At 38.2% G+C, this 24727-nt stretch overlaps 1 protein-coding gene across 1 annotated transcript in view; it reads right to left on the bottom strand.

Moving 5' to 3' along the window:
- The window catches only part of GRIP1 (glutamate receptor interacting protein 1), a 232903-nt gene that overhangs the window by 78253 nt on the left and 129923 nt on the right, over positions 1-24727 (bottom strand). The window contains exons 3-4 of the mRNA XM_009887807.1: positions 1881-2016; positions 794-939 (exon numbers count right to left, since the gene is read on the bottom strand). Coding sequence (XP_009886109.1) covers positions 794-939; positions 1881-2016 — 282 coding nt within the window. The remainder of the gene's footprint in view (positions 1-793; positions 940-1880; positions 2017-24727) is intronic.

The raw sequence follows: 24727 nt of genomic DNA, 5'->3' as shown, positions 1-24727 counted from the left end.
CAGCCACCTGCCACTCAGTCCTCCACTTCAGCTCCCAGGTTTCCAACTCACCGTTTCTCTAGCTTCACTTCATACCTGATAGCCTCAATTCCCACTGATTTTCTCCTACAGACACACAGTCACAGACATAAGCACAAAAAGAAAGAGCAAGGGAGAGGCAAGGAAACACTCAGTAGCACTCTGTGACTTCGGTGTCAGAATAAACTTGTATTTTGAAGACAATCCTGCTCAGCGAGAAGCCCTTGTTTCAATCACACAATTCTTGCAGGTTTATGTATCCCCATGGCCTACCCCACTGGGTCTTCTGCTCTAGAAATGAGATGTTGCCTAAAAGCAATGTCAGAAAAGACTGGAAAAGTCCCAAAGTATGTTGTTTATCTGGGAGAGAGGGAGCGTGCTGCAGGTGGAAAGAAGGAACGAAAAGGTAGAGGCAGAACTCATGGATATTCATTGGTCTCATCTTACTGTAAAAAGAAGGATTCTCTTGCCTTGGAATCTGCTTGATCTAACTCCCAGTATTCAAAATGGTAAACAAACAAATAAAAACAGTGGAGGCTGACAACTCTGCTCTGGTTTAGGTGGGATTTATGCTCCTAAAACACCTGAGATCTCTGAAAGCATCCCCCTGTACTGCCAGTTCTTTTGTACCTCTTCCACACTCTGCGATAAACCTGAGGAAAAAATTGTAGGAAAACAACCACTACCAAAAATTAGGATCCCCAACGATGCCCATCTCACTGCTGACAACGTCTGCTATTCTGCATATGTTGCAGTTTGCTCTGTTATTACTTACAGACTGGAGGCAGCTCATACTCCACTTCTAAAACAACCCTCTCGCCAACATTCTTGAGCAGGCTGATGATTTCATCGTGGCGAAATTTGGTCAGGTTGATTCCATTCACAGATTTGATGTAGTCCCCTACATCCAGCTGGTCACTCCTAGGAAAAAAGTACACATTCCTTTTGTGAAAGACAGATCTGCTGGAGCAAATTAAATCCTTTAAATTACTATTTCATGATGGTAAGAAATATTTTTTTTTCATTCATCTTGAATAAAACAAGTTCATCTTTCAAAAAGAAAGTGGCATTTAAAGATTTTAATCTAGCCTAGGTTGTTAAATATTAAAAGAAGAACATCGTTGCATTATTTATTTTGGATGTACAAAACCAGCTGTACAATAAATGAGTTGGATGACTTGACTGGTTTGGGCATAGGATCCAGGAAAACGTCTTCTTCATGTCCCCATCTTTCTTTCTTTGGCAAGCATCCAAAACTAGTTTTTTTGGACAATAGCTGCCTTCACAGCTAACATCACAGCTACGGGACATAGGCCACAGCCCAAAAGCATATGTTCTGCTCAGTTACTTGGAATGATTTAGCTTAACCTTTATCTTTCGACTTGTTTCACTCATGAATAACAGCTTTTTTTGTCACCACTGTAGTAGTAAGCAAGTAGCTATGACTTTAGACTCTTTTATCCTGAAAACCAGCTGATGAACATTTTTTTGCAAATTAAATTTTGGTAGTACTATGGTTAGTTTTTCCATTTTATTTTTCCCCTCAGTATTTTATGCTTCTTCTCTGAAATTTTTGTTCAAGGACAAAAAAATAGAAAATAAAATGTATATAATTTAGAAGAAACTTAATTAGTCTTATGACGACTTCCAAATATCTCATTGGTATTTCCAGTTTTTGTCAAAGTAGCCTTGAGGGAAGAGGGGGACCAGCTGCTGCTGTTTCTCTCTGAGCTTCTCCAGTCTGATGGGCTGCCATTATAGATGCATCTAGTCACATATTTGTTAGTGACCTTTCTGATGCGGTACATTTTTCTGAAGCAATCACATCTTATAATGCATTTTGTGGCTTGAGATGTGGTTACCTAGCAGCGATTCCTCCTTGACGAAGGTTAGATACTCTTGGTTTCCCATCCTTGTCGATTCCACCCGATACTGTAAGCCCTAGGGTGGTGCCTTCTTTTTTCATTAATTCAACTATTGTTGAGCCCTTGAATTCCTCTGTTGAAAGAAAATTATTGGCATTATTAAATTTTAAGTGATAACACAGATGTTGCCTTTCTAAAACGTCACCTACTTCCCAAGAAAATCATAGCGTATGTTAATAAGAAATAACGTGTACATCTGGAGATTCTTTATATTACAATTCACAAGTTCTGTCCACAAGGCTCTGCATATAGATAAATCTGAGACATATGTTCTGTAAAAGGTTATTACAAACTACACCAATACGCTAGTACACTATATAGAGCCAATAAATACAAAGTCTGGCAACACTTATAACTAAAAGTAGTTGTTTCACATTTTTAAAAAACTCTCTTTTCTCATTTTCTGCTTTCTCCCTCTGACCTTTATGTTTTATAAAGTACTTCAACTGATTAACTAAATAGTAGGGTAAAAGACACAATGATATAACAGTACTAGAAAATTTTAGGTTCAGATTCACTTTGAGGCCACTAGTAGATATCAGTGTTAATCAAAACAATTGAATATAACAAGAATCCAGAAGAAGATCAAATACACCAGATCTTAACAGTTTTATTCCTTATTCTTACACAATCTAACTCTCTGAAATCTCTGCAGAACAGGTATAAAGTAACTGAAGGGCTTTCATACTCATAAGTGTATGCAAAATTTCCCTCACATGCTGCCTGGGACACCTTCTGCAGTTTGCCCATTTAGCATTCTTGGAAAATGCCAAGCTAATCCCACAGACCTCAACAAATGCAGGTCACCTGCAACGGAAAGCCTCGAGTTCTTGAAAAGAGATGTCCCTATTGCACATAGATGGACAAGGCAATCTACATATGCACAGCTGCAACTGTTTAGAAAGCCACAAGACAATCCAGTGCTTCCAGTCAGAGAAGACCCATTAAAACCACCAGCTGCTCAGGTATTTTGGAAAAATTCATGAAGTCCCAAAGATCCACCTAGAAAATTATGAAATCCTGGAAGGATCATCCATCTCTCTGGTCCTTTTCAGCATCAATATGCAGCTTTTACGTGAGTTGGTCAGATACAAACATCATATACACATCGTAAACAAACAGTATGTCTGCACTGCACTAGTAATCTTGCTGTAGTAGCATGAGATTTAAAGATGAAAAGCCACCCAAAAAGCAAGCAAGTTCCTTGTATACATTCATAAGTTCACCAATAAGATCTAGAATAAGCACTATACAAAGAGCAACAAGGCTCTATCAGTACCTTTCCGTATGACTGAGAAGATGACCTAATACATCTTCACCTCAAGATGAAGAACAGCTGCCCTGAATGAGAACTGCCAAACCTGAGCAATACAGAGGTAATGGTGGCGGGCAGAGGACAGCATTCAGAAAAGCCTCCAGCCCTGGCAGAGTATCCTGTAAACCCTTGGCAGTACTTCTAATAGGGTTAACTGCTGAATCTTTTGCAGACGTAGCATCATCCTATGCAATGTTCCTGCTCCTTTTAAGGTGGCTGACAGGCTCTTTCCGTTCTAGCTGATGATGACCTCACTTCAGTTATTCCCATTTTTACCATTACACAGCATGATTTAAGTGCTTGGGCAAGAATTCTCCTATGCTTATAAAGCTTCTACTAAGACAAAATTCTACAGTGCGTTCAGTCAGCAGCAGGGGTTGTCAGAAGCAGACAGTAGCATAGCTACCTGGTGCATTCTCCAACTTGGCTGACACCAAACCATCATTGGGAAGCTACTGAGCTTCCACAATGTTTGCTCACATCTGGCCTTTTTGACAGTTCAGAAAGAACAGATGTGATTACCTGCATCTGAACATGTAGACATGTTGCATAGCTGTAGGAGATGCTACGGACCAAAGCGCTGCTTTCAGTTTTATAAGAACCTGCAAGTATTCATAATGATTACAAGAGTTAGTCATGGCACTTACTGCAACCAAAAATACTGTACATTTGCACCCATGATGCAACCTCAGGTCCTTTTCCAGTGTGTCATACTTGTTTATTCAAGGTTTACTTGATTGTGAGATCTGGAGTCAAAAGGGAAATTCCCCGCTCTCCCCCACCTCCCAAACCAAATCCTTTTGTACTTCAGTAGTACAATTTGGTTCTCTGGAGGATCTAAGATATTTTTTTTTTAACAAATAGATTGCCAGAATGTGCATACAAACCATCAACAATGCAGTGCACATGCCTAACCTTTTGCCACAGCATAATACTGCCGTGTGTTTTGATCTTTTATATAGGTTCTGAGTTTGCAATCCAATGCTGGGAAATACTCCGCTGCCTGAAGTGACATGGGGAACAGATGATCCATGCAGCATTTTAAGCTAGCTAACGATTATACAGTTCCCTGCGACTACTGGCATGGAAAGCAACGACCAGGCTTGTTCCTACTCATCATCTATTCTGACAAGTTTCTGTAAACCTCTGCCAACAGAACAGGGACCTCTGAACACTCTTCCTTGGTAGGCAGGAGGGAAAGACACCCCAACACTGTAAGGGAGTGGTGGTGTGAAATATTCATTGCTAACTGACAGATAAGGTCTTGTAGGAGTACTCAATCGTTTCATTAGGTTTGCCTCTCTGAAAGATTTTGTAGCTTTTGTTGTACATAATCACAGCAGGAAGAAATTAAACTACCTAAGCTGGTTTTGCTTATAAGAGACCATTATCCCTGGGAGCGGTCTGAACCAGGCCCATTTGATACCCCAGTCTCTCTGTTTTTCATCTTTGCTTTCTTAAATCACACATGATTACTGTTCCTTTAATGCTATATATTACATGTTTACTCATCTCCATTGCTTTGACATTATTATTACAGACTAATCCCACTGGAGTATTATCAAAATGCCCAATATCAAAACAACCCTGGGACTTAATTTCCAATCCAACAAGCAACCACATCTGTATACACTATTCCCCAACCAACGCAAGGTCAGTCTCTGTTCTCTAGTTAACACAATGCTATGTTACTCTTTGTGGGTTAAAAATCAAACTACTTCATGGATCACCTCACTCATAATTCATTACTTATGCCAACCAGCAAATTCCTAATTAGTTAGAAGTCTCTGGGGTCTGTTCTTTCCTACAGGTACTCCCACATTGCTAATAACATTAGTATAGCCAGCATCAGAAGGGAAGGCAAAGAAGTTATTTCCAGATTTCTTATAATTTATGCATAAAACAGGAATCGAATTTACAAGTTTTTTCCTTAGCGGTAAACTGAATATAGAACATGAGCTTAACAAATGTCTTCTTACTCCATAACAGTTTATGAAGTATCAAATATCAGAACACCGCTCCTGCAGTACAGCTCTGTGATATGAAGCAAATGAATTATTCTAAAATGAAACTGTGTAGCGAAAAGATGGTTCCAAGTCTATAAAAAGCCCAAATCAATACCATTTTACACTTCAGTTGGAGAAATGCACTTGAGAACTTCCTCCCCTCCTACCATTAACGGCTCAGGCAGCACTCGGGGAAACACAGCTCACACTGGGTCCTGCCTTCCCTTGGCCTGGGGAGTGTTTTTGGGGCTAACCCAGGATTTCCATCACTTTCTGCTGCTGCAGAGGCGATCCTGAGCCCATGCCTGTCTGCGTGGCACCAGTCATCCTATAGCTTTGGGGCATCCACCTACCTCCAGTATGGGGCGCAGGAATCCTGCTGGATACTGGAGATGGGTTCGGCAAAGGGAGTGCAAACGTGTACACTTGTATACGTGCACACACTTGTACACACATGCAGACATGAGATGGAAAAGAAAGGTTCTGCTCCAAAACGCTTTGTTAAGATCTCCAGTCCTGTTAAAGCGGAGCATGCATAGCAGCTGAACTCTGAAGAAAACATTGTGCTGCTGCTGTTTTCTTAATTCCTGGTCTGGATGCTTCTCTTAGTATCCAGAGATGCAGCAGCAGATGCTGTGGCAATACCGTAACTGTGTGTGCCTGACTTGCAGCGGGGTCAGTTGGTGTCACAAGACTATGATCCGGACTGCAACCTAGAAGACTACAGGGATACTCAATATAGCAAAAGAAAACTTCAAAGATAAGCAGGTGCTCGAATACAGGACTGGGTAAATCTTACTGTAAGAAGATTAATAAATGGAACAACTTGCAGGTAACTAAAATCCAAGCAACACCATGTCAAATGAATTTTTCTTCAAGGAAAATAGTATCATGATAAAGCTTCTAGAATTTTACACATGATCAGACTTTTTGTAATTTTCTACCTTTTGATGTATGTAAATAACATGTTTTAATGAATAAAAAGAATGGGAAATAAACTGGCTGAATAATTGACAGAAATGAGATTTCTGAACCAGGAATATATTCACTTCTTCAAAAAGAAAATTAAATACTCAGCTACAGAAGTGATTTTATTTTTTTTTTTACAGAACATTTGAAAGCTGAGAGAACTCTTAATCGAAAGCTTTATCATCTATTTTCTATATTCCTACAATTTTATACCTTAATTTACATATTAAAGTAAAACTGAAAAAGATTTGCCTTCCTTTCAGATATTGAGTGTCTTTTCAATCCCTTCTGTGAAAATTTCATTTTAAAATCCAAGGAAATGCCTAAAATCTACACAATCAGGTCAAATGCTTGTATCCTCCACCTAGTAGTGAATGAGTTTGTTCAGTGCAGCCGGGACAGGGCATAAATGGAACTTAAGCTAAAAGTAAAAAAATACTTGCTGTTATTGATCGTTTCCTACCAAAAGACATACATGATCAATAAGTAAGTAATTGGTAAGTCTGTTGAAAATACAGTCAATGCTGTCCTTGTATGGATTTTCCCTGTATGTCAGCAGAAATTCTGCAGAGGAAACATTTTGCTTTACATCCCAGTAGGCATCTCATGGCTTAATAAGAAATCACATAAAGATAAAGTCAATTCTTAAGAAAGAGACAGCAGTTTGTTATACTGGGGACATCACATCTCAATGTTTCAAGTCCTGTGGGTAGGTGTATTTCTCTGAGTGTGACAAGAGGGATGTCAAGAGATGATGAACACTTCATTCCTTGTTGCCCTTTTCCTGACTGGCTGTCACCAACTCCTAAAACACCTGAATTTTTTATTAAAAACGAGAAAAAAACCCCATATCGCTGACCTTAACCTACTCTGTGCTGTCTCCTCCAGCCTGTGGAGGGACAACAGCCAAACCAGCCCTAGTTCAAAACCCAGCAAACCACAGCAGAAGACAAACTGGTATGAGCACATCTACAAGGCACAACAGGACTGTACCAACAGTACCAACAGAAGTTACCAACACGACTGTAAATTTAAAACAACGCCAGTGCAGGAGGATGCCTTGGGTCAGTGGCCAGGCTAACGTGACTGATAACTTGGATAAATGTTGTAGAGGTGAAATGTTATATCATTTTCAGTGAAAGCAAGGGAGACGGATAAGGCTCAGGTACTTGCAAAAAAATCCTTAAAATAGACTCTGTTTATACTGACAGCTATACTGGTTGTGTATAGGGCATTAGACAATCCTTTTTTTCTTTTTTTTTTTTTTTTTCCAGCTGTTAAGAGCATCTACAAGATTACTTTGCCACTACAGAAATATTCTTTAAAACAGAAATACCTTCCACCAGCACTTATAAACTGAAAAAAGTCTGACTGTTGCCTGGCCTAGGCACAACATAGAAAAGCAAATAATGATATTTTATAATGAAACACAGGCTGTGATATACAGGATGTGATCACATAACCCCCTGAAAACACCAGGCTTGCGGGACATGGCAGTGCAGCTCACATCTGCGTTCATTGGTTTCCCACCTAAAAAGAACTTAGTTCTTGTGATATTTGTTTTTTTGGTATGTTTTTTATATTTTAAGGCACAGAAATGGGTATCTTGGCAGCCAACTCTCTCTAAATCAAAACTGAGGCATACAACAGGGGTGGTCTTCAATTTAGCATCAAACACAAGCATTACATTTGAAACTATAACTAAAAGATTAGAAATTAATATAAATATCCCAAACATGAAATCAAATAACCACCAACTGAAAGCCAGTAACAGACGAAAAGTGCCTCTTCATTCTTCATGACAAGAACCTCATCAATTTCTTAGCAGAAGAATATAGGATGCAACACCTGATATATGACACACATACTGATACACACCACAGTAACTTTAGTAATTACATTTCAGGAGTGAAATGGTTTGCAGGACTGTACGAATAAGACCCTTTCTACAAAAGCAATGGCTCTTTGTGAGTGTGATAGAGAAAACCCAACAATCATCCATTGGAGAACTGCATTTCATTTTTTACAGTGACCGGAGTTAAATCATTATTACCTTCCAAAGGCTTAATATCATCAATTTGCATCCATCCCGCAGACTCCAGTGCAGTTATAACAAACTGTCCCCAGTGCTTCTCCAGCAGCAGCACAGCCATACTACCAATGGCACATGTTCAAGAGCCAACATCCTGCTTGTGTCTGAATCTACCCCTCATAGACAGGAGTGGTAGAAAACATTTGCCAGAAAACGCAAAAATGGCACGGCATAGTGTAAAATCAGTTTTCACAGAGCAGCAGCTTCATACAGCAATGATAAGAATGATCTCTGTACAGCAAATCTACAAAGCGTGGTGCCATATGAGGATGAAAAAAAGGTTGCCTTGAACTTAGAGGGAAAAGCGGTCCATGTTGTGTAAGAAGCAGACAGGTGGGAGCCGGATGGCTGTGTGGCTAGAAGCTTCTCCAAGCAAGACAAGCGCTGGTCAGGAAACAACGGGCTTTTTGGTCCTCTGGACAGTCCTGCTCACAGAAGTTCCATACCAAAATAGAGTTTTCCAACGTGTTTTTTTTTTTTTCATTTGCTTTTGTTCACAATTGGGTTGCATAACAATTCCAGAAAACAACAAAACAAGAATACATGTTGATACTCAAAATACTCCCAAATATTCCAAGTACTATCAGCCTAAAATTATTCATGATGTTGCTTTGACAGATACTGTGCATTCAAAGACATCAACTTGAGTTATCTCAAAACAGATGATGGCATCTGATTCTTCTAAGGGCTGTTGCTACTAGTAATTTTTGTCAGTGACCACTTCTGAATTCTTGTCTCTGTAGTTTGTTTTTCACCTTACATCAAGGACTGAAAGTATTAGGCCACACAGAATAATAACAAGCCCTTCCCTCTCCCTTTTGTTGACATGGCTGGTGACAAGGCTTATGGAGGAATAAAATGAATGCAAATAGTAAGGAGATATCTGAAAACAATTTTTTTTTTTTCATTCCATCTAGTTTTGGACTGTATGGGAGAACCCAATGGCGGGGAAGGGAAAAATCACAGCCACTGAGAAAATGTTTAAAACTGCCATGCCATTTGGAGGGTTCTTATTTTTAAGGTCTTTTTCTGCCATTTTTTGCTTATATGCTCCCTGTTTTCTTAATTTGTGTAGAAGTCCATAAAGGTGGAACGTAATACAATGCAGAACATCCGTGTAGAAGGAAATTGAAAACATACAAGTTTTATAATCCCCTATTATAGGTAAAGAATCAAATTACAAGCTTGAGTTCCTGTAAGTATACTGAAGAACAATCAACATACTTTAATTAAAATGGATTTAGAAACTAAGATATGTTTCAAGTTTAAGTGTCAAAAATAATAGAATTACTATTCAAAATCCCCGAGCAAATCTTGGGAGAGAAATTCAATTAGAGGAAAAAATATTAATAAAATTATAAAACATTAAAACATCTGGTTTCAGCAAATATGAATAATATGTTACTGTAAGAAGATGCAGATTTAGTGGAATCACAACAACAAAACTTTTTTTTTTCGCATTATCACTGACAAGGAAGATATTTTTATCCCTGATGCGCCACCTTGCAACAGGGCTGGAATAAAGATACAGTGTGAACTACAAACTTGCTCAATGATGTAGTCTAGGGAAAGCACATTTATGTCTTGAGCTAGCTGTGAAGTTCCAGTGTTTTCATTGATGGCTTTTTTTGGCAGAGTATCTACAGTATCCGTTGATGACTACCTGCTTGAAGATTTGCAACGATCAACTTCCTTATCTTCAGATAAGGATCTGTTGCATCTTGAAGGCACTTGCTAGGTTTCACTAAGTTCAAGCATTTTTCTGCTTCCACATTATCTGTGGTTGCAATCAAATTCCTCAACATATGTGGGGCCCAAAGCAGCTCACTAAACAGTCAAGGTGGAGCTTTCTTATGCAAGCACATTGGCGAGCAGGGCAAAACAAGCACATGAATGAGTTGATGGTATCAACTTTCCCAATATCTTCAACAGACACTACAGGGCTTTCCAGAGTTGAAACCTCTTCACTTCCACACAATGTCATTTTTTTGCTTGAGTGGGAAATGGGTAGTAGAAGGTACTTTTGAGCTGAAGCTTATACCCATAGTTATCTCAAATTTGTATTTCCCACATGAAACAAGTGTCTCCTTTTGAAAATTTTGTTTCATGCTATAAGCAACCAAGTCTTAAACTCAAGAATGGCTTGGGCATCAGCAGTGCTACCCTGAACACCTTCGCGTGTCTCTGTTAAATGCCACTGATGAAGAAAGGACAGAGCTCCACAAAAACATTAGTCTTTAGATTTCTTTCTGAATTGGATGAGGGCTTCAGTAACCCCCCCTCCCTTGCAGGTGGAAATCCTGCTGTGTGGAACAGCACAGAGCTTTGATACTGATGTGGTATTTTGATTTGTAAAACCTATTCACATAATTCTGATGGATTCACTTTCAACTTCCTCTCTGTTTCCTTTATTGAGAAATTAGCACCAAGAGAACTCTTGCTACTGAGGTGACACTATTCACAAAAGCGCACCCTGAATCTTGCAGTTTCTCTGCTTTCTACAGTTACCAAAATGGATCAGGCAGGATTGATTACAGGATTGATTGCATTTGTGCATTTCAAGGCAGGAAGGAACCACTGAGAACAATTCTCTCCCTGATCTCCTGAGTGACACAAGCAGAGAAACACGATATAGCGATATCTGCAGCGACAGATTACCTTTTAGAAAGATATCCAATGTGGCTTTGAAAGCATCATGTGATGGAAAATCTGCTACATGCGCAGGTAATGTCTATTTGAATTGGGAGCAGACGAGCCTTCAATCCCAAGATCTCATTATACTACCACCGTTACATTCAGGATCTCCCTGCAGATACAGAACTGTAACCTCTGATCAAATCACCTCTTAATCTTCTTTCCATTTTAGATTAAGAACTGCCTGAATTGCTTAGGTTTTTGCCATTTAAGGCTTGTTTTGCAGCTCCTTCCAATGTTTCAGCATCCTGTGACTATCAGGTAAGTTTTAGCACTAGTGCCATTAGATCCCATTTCTCCATTTGTGCCGTCATTTATTTTTACTGAACATACTTCAAGTTGCCTCACATGGTTTACAGTTGCTACATAATTTAACATTTTAGTTAATACAAAACATCACTTTTACTTTTTATGATGTGGAGCTGAGATCACGAGTATCATAGCAAAACTGAAGCAGTGAGGATCAGGAAAGAAAAGAATATAGTAACAGTGTCACTCCTTTTTACATAAACTATTGTGCAGGCATTCAAATAACGGATGGTGAATTTTCAAATATATATTTCAGTATATTTTTTATCTTGTTTTGCAGCTCCTTCCAATGTTTCAGCATCCTGTGACTATCAGGTAAGTTTTAGCACTAGTGCCATTAGATCCCATTTCTCCATTTGTGCCGTCATTTATTTTTACTGAACATACTTCAAGTTGCCTCACATGGTTTACAGTTGCTACATAATTTAACATTTTAGTTAATACAAAACATCACTTTTACTTTTTATGATGTGGAGCTGAGATCACGAGTATCATAGCAAAACTGAAGCAGTGAGGATCAGGAAAGAAAAGAATATAGTAACAGTGTCACTCCTTTTTACATAAACTATTGTGCAGGCATTCAAATAACGGATGGTGAATTTTCAAATATATATTACAGTATATTTTTTATATATATATATATATATATAAAATATTACAGTAACAGAAATGTGGAGGAATGGGCCAGTAGAACTTTTCCTAATACTTGGATTAAGGAGCAGATATTTGAAGTTTTTAGGGGTCATATACCTCTTTGTTTGTGGAACATAAAAAGTCGAACGATACACACCCCCTATCTTTCTACATGGTATTTCTGAGGGAGATTCGGCATGACAAAAGGGTTTATCAAAGCCTCTGTGTGGAATATTCCAAGTTCCTTGGAAAAAATGAGAAATGTATAAAAAAAAAGAATGAGAATGAATGAGAAAAATGGAAAATGAGAGTGAATACTTCCTACGGATTTTACCTTTTGTCCTTTGTGCTCAGTGATCACTGATACCTTTATGGTTTGCTTACTCTCTACCTTTGCAGAAAACCACAACCCAGAAATGCCCACTTCTGGAAGATGGTAGTTCAAAAATAGGCTGAAAGAATGCATAGCTATGAATGTTTTAAAAAGTCACCTGATAATGACCCGTTCTTTTTCTATACTTCCGTCTGATATAAAACTACAGTTACAAGGATGGCTTAGGGGGGAATTTAATATGCAACAACACCTGACAAATAGGATGCACTGCATTTTTTTATTAGGTGTTTATAGTAGAAAAAAATGCCCATGACAAAAGAACCATTAACTTACTCAACATTCAGGATGAAGAAAAAATATAGTTAAAGCCAAAGGAAAAGCAGGGTTAAAGAACTACAAAATAAGCTACTGGCTCATATTAAAATTTGCCAAATCACAGGAATAGTGATGACTTTAGCTGTCAATAAGCATTTAAAATCCACAAGGATTTACTATTCCTGTAAAAGAAGTTTCACAATAGGGGAAAAAAAAAAAGGAAAAAATAGAAAAGGAATAATTCAGGCATTTCTTGGCTGCTAAACCTGTGCTTTGTAACTCTCTAATCAATCTCTGTATTTATTCCCTAAGGTTTAATGTATGCATAATGAACTAATGGCAAAGAGGAATGAAGACAGATGCATTCATTTGCATGAACTAACTTAGTAGATAGTCAAGCTTGCTGAACAAATCACTGCAGCGAAACAGTAAAATGCACAGCTGCAAGAATGTACCTATGTGATTTCTTTTGTCCTCTAAATTGCCAGCATATGCCACAGAATTAGCACAGAAACTGAAATGGCATCATATTAGCACCTAGTAATATTGCATGCGTGACCCTGTGAGACAATACGAACATTTTACATCTTCAGGTCACTTCACGAAGCTGTATGCAGGTCTCAGCAAAAATCTGAATGTGACATCAATGTAAGAGGCTCATAATATCCTGTAGCAGTGTCATTATTGTACCCCACAGGAAAAAAAGACTTTCCTCCGTCAAACTCCAAAATGTGATGCATTTCCATGTTTCACAGGAAAGTTTTTTTGCTTTTCTTTCAACATTTCCTCTTATCCTCCAGAAACTTCACGTGAAAAGGAACAAAGATAATTACACCTACCTGCCTCATTAAGACATGCTAACTATATATACTAGTTCATGTCTACTTCAAATACACACCTTGTTCATTGTGACTATTGCAATGGCTTTCTCTCCTTCCAGTGCCAAGAGGTTAAGACAAAGACAGAGTGTCTCTATGAATTGAAGAAATAGCTAAAATCTTCAAATAGACTAAACCAGATAAAGATTCAGCTAAATAGTACTACCTGGAGGCTTCAACGACATCTTTCATTTCAAACAAAATGCAATGTACAGATTCTCAACGATGCAAACAGGGGAAACTGCTAACACAACTCAAAGCACGCCTGCTGAAAACACATACTGGTTTTAAAGTAAGATTATCTGTGAAAAAGAGCTGTCACTTTAATGAAGGCTGTCCTTAAACAGAAGGGAACTGCCTGCTTGTGAGCACTTCTTCAGGTTGCTGACTCCACGCAAACAACTCACAAGATGTGACTGTCCCTGTTTCTCTCCTCCTCAGCCAGATTTTTTAATGAAATATTTAAATTTTAAATAATTTTAAATTTACAAAATCACCTAAGGAACCTACCAGGCCTCTTCCAATACAGAAGCCTCAGCGCAGGGTTAATCTATTATCATTTACAGTACAATCTGCTAACCAGAACTAGAGGAAAAACTATGGGGAAATTGTATTTTTACATTTGATATGGTTCCAGTTTGGTATAAAACTTCTGAAAGTTACACAAATAAGTGCATTCCAAAACTTTTTTCTTCTCCAGATATACCAATATGTGGTGTTTGTGAAAGGAAATAAACTTCTGCCCCCTGTGACCTGTATCTTTTTGCTTCACTGCTGCTCACATGGGGCTGCTCCCAGCTGTATGCTGTGCTGCGTGCCCAGAAGCCTGTCCCAGCTGGGGACCCCATGCCAGAGTAGTTCACATGCAGTTCAGTTATCCTCCATCATGGGATTTATGAACTACCCCAGGTTTAATAAATAGTCGCTTTTCAGCTGAAGTCTCCATCACTGGGAAATTTCCATCTAGATCAGGCACTGAGCATCTGCAATTGCCATTCATTTCACCTGAAAAGACTGGTGCTCAAATCTTCTTTTTCTTTGTATTACCATACTGTTAAATTACTTTGAAAAATTGTGATAGGCTTACTCACGTGACCGAAGCAATCATAATGGCATAAATCATACATTGCCTGCCTGTCCCAAGTACAGTATCAAATGTGTCAACCTAAACTCATTGGATTCCTCAACTCCCATTTTAAGCCACTTTAATGCAAAAAAGCACCATGATTTAGACTTTAGAAATAGAAAAACAAAGGGGGTGACTAGTTTTTTTGTATGTCGATTTAACGCTTTGATAGTAACGACAAACTATTCCATTTGCTTCCTTTTAACTCGTTAGTTCCTGGCGAATAAACTGACCAGAGATCTAATTATAGACTCAAATTTTGCAGTTCTAACTTCTGAAATCTTTGAGCACTCCAGTCCTTAACTTGTATCAGATACTGAGATTTAACAGTTTGGTTTTTTCCTAACTTGCAGCCTATCCTATAGTTTGGGGATATATATAAAGGATACCATACGCCAAACATGCAGCTATGTTCAGCTTTTCTGCCATTTTTATAACATCACTTACTTTAGCGTTGTTAATGGCAGCATATCATACCAGTCTGAAAGTACCTTATGGAGCTAAGATTTACACCAGCAAAGAACATCTGCCATGACAGGATCTGGTTTTACTCATAAGTGTGCAACAAACAATTCATTAAAATGGCCAGAAAGATTAGCATTATTTGTAGGTACAATTTGGGTTCCTAAGCAGAGCAGGAGAGGCTGCTGATGGTGTCTAATACTGCACAGAGCTATTTATCTAAACTGGAGAATTCAAAAGAAACACCAATTGTAAATGTTTCTAGACAGGTTCTATCTTACTCCCAGAATTTAGCTTATTCCGAAAGTCACCTCCTCCACGATTATTTTTTTTTTACTGAAAATAGATGGGAAAGGTGATTTCTGCCTGAACAAAACTATCAAAAAACCACATTTGGCCTAATTTTGTAAAACATGGTCAACTATTGTATGGATTTTTCTCCTAAGCTCGCTCTGCATAAATGCCTTGAAGGTTCCACCTTCAAAAACCTTTTCTGCTAAGGGCAGATTTACATTTAAAAAAATGTCCCCAACATGACTATGTAAGTGTGGATATAATGTCAAACCCTCCCAGCAAAGATGAAGTCACAATGGGGGCAAAAAAGAAGCCAAAAAAATTTAGACCAATTTGTGAAGCAAAAGAAGAGAGACAGCACTTCTGTGCTGCTGTCACTTTGCCCATCCTGAAGCTTTGCTCATTTAGAAATAACCACAAAATTCATACTTCCAACCAACCCAGCCTGACCAGCAATATTTCCCAGGAAACACCTAGTTTATACATCTTACAGAATGCCTGTAATAAGAGTCTTTGCTCTTTCTTTCCTTTCTTGGTTTAGCAAAGTCTGAAGCAGGCTATTTCAGGCCACAACAGGTCTGCACATTCATCATGTTTTTCCCTAGTGAAAGACCCTGAACTTATGATGGAGGTAGAGATACCAGCCTAATGTTAACTGCCACCACCTGATAAGAATATTTGGTATGGTTTTGAATTTATAATGTTTAATCTTAAATCATACATGCATTAGAAAAATATAAGATGATGCCCTGATATCTTCTGATCCCTATGTATTGACTACAGGTCAATGATATTTTTATAGGGTAGTGGATATATTAAAATGTGCATTGGATCAGCATATAAAATGTTATAGACTCTACTCCAACTTTGTATATAGAGAAAATTGGGATGATAAAATGTATCCACAACTTGTCAAAAATACTCTGAGACTCCCAACACACTTAACTCAGACCATGAAAAGCGCATCTTATGATCCATTATAATCACGTCCAGCTATCATCCTGCTTGGCCAACACTTAAGTTAGACTGACTGGCTTAGACAGCTTGTATATTATTTCCTGTGGTGTGGGATTAAGTAAATCGAGCTCCATGATTTTTATTATATTCCCATCCACTATATGCTCTCTATTGCACCATTACCTTTTGTTAGTGGCTAAGGAATAAAGCTCTTAGATTTTAATGGTCTCATTAGACTTAGGTACTATCGTTATCAGAAAATTGCAGAAATTCCTTACTAGGCATCTGGGTTTGTAGCTACAAGTTTGTAATGGCTTTCAAATACGCTCGCTAAATTTTCAATTCCAGAACTAATGACATGTGTTTTAGCCAGAACTCAACCTGAAAACTTTTTGGAAGGGCACATGTTTTTACTCCCCTGTGAATACGTTCCATGCAAGTTATTTAGAAATTATTATTAATTTTAATTGTACTGCAGCATTAGTTATTCTTGATATACTTGGTCTATTTTGCTGCAGTCCTGGTCTAATGGCAAGATTTCCCTATATCAGTTTTTACTTCTCACTTTTGTTTACAGAAGCAATATTTTGGGGATCAATATTCACACTGTGTTACCAGGTATGATCACTCACGGTTTGTCAGTAATATCTAAAATTCAGCTGCAGCATGTGTCCCTTAATTTCTATGACATTGGGTTTTTACTACCATAAAGGTCAATGCTCATTTTCTGTATCATTTATCTGACAAGTATTCGTGGTCGCAATGTCATCTAATATGGGAAGAAGGTTTTGGTAGGATCTTGTCTCAGAGTTACCTATTAAGCTGGGCTCGTTTTGCTTCACTGATAAAATCAATTAGCATTGAAGACTGGCACTTGTTCCTGCTTGGATTGATATTTGCAGTGTCCTTCCACCAATGTTTTCTGTGAACAAAAGCATTGAAATCTCTTGATTTTGGCCTTGATGCTATTTTACCCTATTAAAATTCTCCTTGTTTTGCTTTCTGTACCCTTTTTCACTTTGTCAATAAGTGAGACTTCACTGTAGAGCCTTCTTTATGTGTTTATTCACACAACATCAGTGGATTCCCAAGACCGGGCAGATACCAAGTGAGAATGATATCTGCAATTTGGACAAGGACAATAAATAAAAAAGATAAGCATCTGCATTCTACTAGTCTGTATATCACCTACAAAGTTAATAAAGTCTCCCACTCTATTAATGTAAGAGGTATGAATGGATGTATGCACCTACATATGAAAAAAACCCCAAACAGGTGCCCAGTAAATTATTCATGAAATTAATGTGGACAGAAAAGGATTTGGGAATCCTGACAGGTGATCAAAGCTCTCACTGGCCAGAATAATTAATGCAAACCATGAATATATACACAAGACAGTTTTACACAGCAATACTTAGTACACCTTTGTATTTAGTGAAGTAGTGACCATCACCTGGATGCTTGATCTCATTCTTGTGACATGATTCACCAAATTTATTATTAACCAAAGAGAGGGCAGGAGAGTCAGAAGAGAGCTTTCAGAATAGTTACAGAAACATGCCTGGGAGCAAAAGACCCCAGAAGCACTATTTGTTTACTTTAAAAAAGAGAGGATTAAACAGTGACTTCATAATGAAGTACCTATAAAGGATGAAGTGAATTTTGATGAAAAACAACTCTTCATCACACATGAGATGAAGTTGAAACCACACATACTCATGCTAGAAATAAAAGCAGTGAGGCTAATTAACCACAAAAGGCTGCAATGGATTTTGTATCACTGGCATCCTTAAATAGATTAAATGTCCCTCTAAAATATAATTCAAATACAAATTGAAATATAAATAAATTCAGGGAAGTTGTATGTTTAGTTTAGATGGTCACCAAGGTCTCTTCTGGTCCATGAACTCCATGTAAATTCACAATAAATATAGTAAAATCTGAAAGGATGAGCTCTTTGTTCTTACCACAAACAAAAAACTAGTTTGTAATGATGCTATAATTAACTTGAGGTCTTAGAGCTCCTCCACAAAACAGACATGCCTAACTCTTTTATTCCAAACACAAGGCACGAGTTCGTATCTCTATTTGCCCCACATACCAGAGATGGGATGAGGAAGACACATAAGCACCAAAATCTCTTTCCGGCTTTTGATTTGAAGAAGCATGAAAATGCTATTAAACAAACAAGCAAAGAAACAACTCTCTTTCCATCCACATGAAACACTTTGAACCACTTCATATTGGCAAAATGGCATATAATTTTGTAACAAAAAAAAAAAAATTAGATTTTGATGTAAAAGTCAAGGTTTACAGTGAGACCTAGTAGCTTGGACCCAGTAATATAGCTGAAAAGAAGCAGCAGGCTATTATCCAGATCTGGGATAGCATATTTTGGTGTGACAGTGCTGTTATCTTGGTAGATGATATATTATTTCCTTGCTATCTTCATGCCCTGAATTTATAATTGCTGCAGAAACCGAATGGGAGATTTAAAAAAAAAACAAAAAACCCAACAGATGGAAAGCATGTTTAAATCCTTTAAAGAGGTATTGGAAAATACATTAGGAACATCATTAAAAAATCAAGTTAATTATCTATAACTGTAAGATAAAAAGAATCTATCAAGTGCAAAAAGACCCAAGTAGGCAAATGATAAAAAATTATCCTTAACTTCTCAGACTAGCAAATTACTCAGACTTTAAAGGAACATGTCTGGATTTCTTTTGCTAGTTATATGCTTCTGGCTACAGCACTGTGGGACATAGGACTTCTGAAAGACAGCAATGTCCTGCTAGGTCAGACTAACACTCCATCTAGTCCTGTTCCATCCTGGAAAGCAAGAAAATAAGGTCCTGTTTAGGTAGAGAGTGAGAGCCTGCCTACTTTGTCCAGTCCAGTCCTGCCACAGTTCCCCAACATGCAGTACTGTCACATCAGAGGGTACAATGCTCCTCAGTCTTTGTAATATTTACATAGGAATCTCTTTCCAATTAATTTGTTCAGTCCCTTCTGAATCCACTTTGCATCCACGGGTTTACTGCTTATTCTTCCTTTCTAGCGATACCGGATCCAGGAAGATTGTCTTGATGTAGAAATAAGTTTTTCTGTTGAATCCACATTTTTGCTCCAATACTGGACTGATAGTAGTATAGATAAGAATGTCTAAATAGATTTCCATCCAAGAGAAAAAGACACTGCCTGAATCTTTTTTAATACATTTCTTCACTTCTGAACAGACTGGGGAACCTGAGCATTCCTCACAGATCTTCTCATGTAATATCCATTTTTCTGAAGACAGCCTCTTCTGTGCCCATGAAAACCCAGCCGTGTTATCCTGTGGAAATGCACTGGTTTTCAAGAGGTCAATATCAAGCTTTAGCTTCTCAGCTACCTAAAACGAGGAACCTCTGGTAGCTGTAATGGGCTGTTCTACTCCACAAGGGACACACAAGGGAAACTGGACACGAGTCCAGTTTCACAAAAGAAGAGTTTTACAACTTCTTGTGGACAACAGAGATTATTGTGATTGATTGGTCTTGTGTTTAGCCAGGAACGGACTGTAATCAGTTACACAATCACAGGGTTACAGATCTCCCTGTGCGTGTCGCCTCTTGCCATGACCTTTAACAAGCATAAGGCTTTCCTCCCTCTTTCCAAACTCACCCAGCTTGTCCAGCTTCTCTTTCAGAGACTTATGTCTCCATAGCTCTCTTTCAAGCCTAGTCCTGACCATCTTTGTTGGGCTTTTCCTAGTTTCTCTTTCCTCACGTGTCCTCTACAGCCTTCTCCCTCTTCTAACTGAAGCCCTTAGAGGCGAATAAATTTTTCAACAGACATCACCAACACTTTGATTAAAATGACTGAAACCAACCATCACAAGGATGTTTTCCCTCTGTGGAGTTCAGAAAACACGCCAAAGTCGTGCAGGAAGACAACCAGAAGATGGGACCCCCAACCTCAGGAGATGCACTGATGCTTCCCAGCCTATTTTCAGGTCCCAGAAGCCATTGAGAAATCCTGTGGTGTCACAGTGACAGCAAACCAGGCACTAGGGACTTGTGCTTCAAACGAACAAATGACCAGTGGAGTACCTGCACATGTACACACTGCAAGCATATTTGCTGAACACGGAACAATTCACTTAAAATTTCCGTCTCTGCCCCAAAATATGGGTGTGCGAGGGCTAAATAGTTGAGATAGTTTTTTTACCAATGTTATAGATACTATATGGGGTTTCATCGTCATCATGCTACATATAGCTAAACTGATTTCACTGGGAAAAACTGCAGCTGAAATAATTTAATACATTTTATTTTGAAGGGCTGAAGTTTGGTAAAATTATACGCAACTAAATCCAAATATCCATAAATGAAGGTATTTGGTACCATCAGCAATGAATCCTGCTATTGGCTGTGCCCATAATCAACTTTTATATAGAAGTGAAAATAGCTGAAAGATATTTAACATTTCAGACCTCCTATCAGTTGGATATTTGAAAAAGCGCCGTGTTCCTCATGTACAGTATTGCCTTTAATGCATTTTCTTCCTCATTTATGGTGAAAGGAATGAAACTAGATTGTTCTCTATTCTAATCTCTTTCAATATTGAAAAGCACTAGCATGGTAGCAGATCTGCAAAGAAAATGTATATATAAGTCATCAGCAATCTCGTTTAGGTAAGAATTCAGTGGGCTTTTTTCATTTTCTACAAAAGCCGAATTTCTTTTGGGTTTATCTGTGTATGAAACGTGTTTACATGAGTGACATACATGAAATCATTCAAACAAAGTTATTTTGGTGGAAGGGAGGGAGGACAAGGAAGAAATCTTACTTCTTTCCGTACTAAATATGTGAAAGCAAACTCAGGAATTTTCAATGTCAATGGGAAGGAAAAGACATGTAGCTCTGCAGATGCTTCACAGACCATTTGATAAACCTCCAACAGGTTAAACAAACACACAGGGAACACTGTAAATGATATGGCAACTGCAGCCTCTCATCAAACATGAAAATCAGCAAATGACTTTGCAGATATAATAAACACCTCAAGTGCAGAAAAGCTTACTAGCCTGTGATCTGCATTTCACAGGTCAAAACACTTGCTTCTGCTAGGAAATCACCCAAGATAGTTACCATAATAACTGTGACTGCAGAGGTTATTGCTAATGGATTTCTAAATGCTAAAAATCTCTTCAGTGGCAAATCTGAGCATTCTGTTCCGATTTTAAAAAGTACACAGTAAAAGTAAGTGTCTATGAGACAAATGCAAATTGAGGGATAAAAGTGCTTTTGTAGAGGCATACTTTGACTTCCTAATCTGGCCTTTACTGAGATATATATATATATTAATTTCAGGTTTTACTTCTGCAATGAATTTTTTCCACAATGAGAACTATGAAAAAGGTAGGGGATGATTTTGCGACAGGTGTCCTCAGGCAAACAATGCTCTTAATCTGCAAAACCAGTTAGCCAGCGAAGACTATACAATATTTTCGTAGAGGATGAAGGATTAGGTACAACAGCACTACGTCCATGAAATCGGAGTGCTTATGAAATCTGAGGGAAGCTGAAGTCAAAGGCGAGGCAGGTTTGTTTTGATGAGGCTGAAAAAGGTGATTAAGGTGAGCACAAATTAAGCAACATGTCTTGAGAAGGTGGCTGCCCCGTCGCCAATGATGCACAGGGGGATGCTGAAGTTAGCAGCACTCCGTCAAAAAATAACGGGGTTGTTTACATCTTCTGCCGTTTTACTTGACATGGGAATCTGAAGGAATTGGACCAAGTTAACTGCAAGCATGAGAACAGCTATTTTGAACACGTGCTGTCTTGCCAATGCCATATTAATCACAGAGGAAAACAAAACTGGCTCTGGAGGTGTGTTTGCACATAGGTAAACATCTACCCACTGGGGATGGACCGTCTGTCTCCCACATTTGTCAGTCACTGTGAATCTGGCTCAGATGTTAACAGCTGAGCTACAACAAGAATAACCCGGGAGCCACTCTTCCTCCTAAGCAGTGTCATTTAATGAAGCTTGTATCCTTGGATCACATCAGAAGTCTTTAATATTTTTTTAAAACCACGTGGATTTTTTTTTTCAATTCCTCCTATCTCTCTGCATTACTTTCTATATTTCTCCCTTCTTTCCGAGATTATCTTGTAAAAGAAAAATAATGCACTCTATCTATTTTAGTATTATACTATGCTGTCCAGACCTTTTCCTCATTTAAATTGTAGCACAGCACACGCAAATGTTAAATTCAGCTAATACAATTTTATATCAGCAACTAAGCACATCCTAACAGGATCCCACGTTCTGTCTCTACCTGTGATCTATACTGGATCCTGGAATGATATATATATTTTAACTCTCAATTATTTTCTTACTTCTTCACAACCTTTGCTTGTTTTCCTATAGCAATATATTTTTGTTTTCAGAACTAAATAGACAATTCTATATGTTACAACCCCCCCCAAAAATCATAAAGAAGAAAATATAGTGGTCTTTAAAATTCTTCAGCTTCCAGCTGACCTACATTCAAGTTCACTAGTTGTGGGCAGCAGAGAAACCCCTCAGGAACACCACATTTGGTGTAGCCTGAGACAGAATATGAACATTTGCTGCACAGCAGGCTGTGGGTCAGGGAGAGGAAAAAAAAGTGTACTTTAGTGTTTTTTCAAAAAGATAAATAGCACTTGTATGTGTTCAGAGCCAAGGATAAGGAGAAAACTGCCTTACTGCTTTCTACTGACGTATACATTGTGTATTTAAACATTTGAGAGCCTGAAAATTCCCAGGACATTAATTATTGTTTTATTACAATAATTTAGTATTTTGTGACTTCTTCTATGAATATTTTGTGTCCTAAGCAATTACTGAGGACACTACATCATACAGTAATTATTTTTTTAGTATCAGCTCTGTAAATATTATCCTTGCAAGGCATTTTCAGGTTCTTTGATTTGCGCGTGCTCCTTTCTAGCTCAGTAGTTCAAAATTCAGCCTACCCTAAAATTATATTTGTTTAACGTTTCATTTTTGCATTAAAATTCTGTTACCAAACTCAATACCAGATGCGCTCAGGGGCTGTACATTCACTCTGTGTTTTCCCTCCAGTTTGATGGCTAGCCCTGGTTTTGAGATCAAACACTGCGCTGAAATAGGAAACCTGCATTATAGCATGCTTCAAAGAATCAGGTAGTGTGGAAAGAAAGTGCAGTATTCATGCATGTACAAAGGAACTGAAAAATCTGGTCACTTTAATTTCAGACTTCAAAGTCTCGACAATTTTCCTTCAGAGCAGAGTGACCTATTTTAACAACTGACCTGTTGGTACATCCCTGCAACTGCATACAAAACTTGCAAATGACAAATAAGAATAGAAAAAAATTGTTAGAGAGAAAAACAGGCTCCCCGTAGTGGAGAAAATGTCAAAGGAACAATTTGTGACGTCTGGGTTTGATCTTTCCTGCTCTTCTCCATAAGGGCTGACACGCACTCTCACCATAAATACAGACAATTTGTCTGTTCAGCAGATCAGGTGTCACCGTGGAGTAGAAGGTGGCTGGAAGGAGACTTGGGAAGGTGCAACGGCTCCTGTGGACCCCAGGGGCCAGCACAGCTGGAGCACAAGGGTTATACTGGAGGTGAAACAACAGTGGATCAAAGACAACATGATGAGGGACATGACTTCAAGGACCTTTTGCTGGGTGCAGGGCAGAAGGCAAGCAGCTGTGTTATTCTTCTGTCCCAGAGAAAAGGAAATTTCCTCTTTTTGAGGAAATATTCCCACTGTGTCTCCTTGCTATTTGGCGCTGGTTCTTTGTACAAGAATTTACTCTAGGAGAGAGACAGCTATGTGACTGCAACACTCCTAGCTAAACTGAATCTCTCAGTTCGCAGATAATCCAAATAGCTGTCCCAGACTACAGTTTGCATCATAGTTGTTTTGAGCCCTTGACCACTTCAGTCAATTAAACTTCTCATTTTTAGAAGTCACCCATAGTGCAGATGTCTGAGTCAGTAGATGCAAGAAGTTAAATTAAAAAAAAAAAATCTATACTTTTTATGTTAAAGAGATTGGGTAAAAATTAGCTTTCCCCCAAAAAAAACCCCAGACTTTCAACCCAATCAAAACTAGTTGCAGAATTTCAGTGATGATTTCAGCCAACAAAAATTAAACATTGAGAAGCTGAAACATTTCAGCTCTTAAAAACTGTGGGTTTTTTGACTATTTATTCTTAAATTTTTTTCTTAATAACAGTAAATTTTAAGAATCAATAAAAAGCAGGTACAGAATTGGACTAAAAACAAAATGAAACTTTTGTTGCAGATTTTATGAAAAGCTTTTAAGCAGCCTCAAATTTATGGTGTCTTTTTTTTTGTTTCATGGAGGAA

Source organism: Charadrius vociferus, unplaced genomic scaffold (assembly GCF_000708025.1).
Source record: "Charadrius vociferus isolate BGI_N301 unplaced genomic scaffold, ASM70802v2 scaffold125, whole genome shotgun sequence".
NCBI lineage: Eukaryota > Metazoa > Chordata > Aves > Charadriiformes > Charadriidae > Charadrius > Charadrius vociferus.
This window is presented reverse-complemented; position numbering and strand designations above follow the sequence as displayed.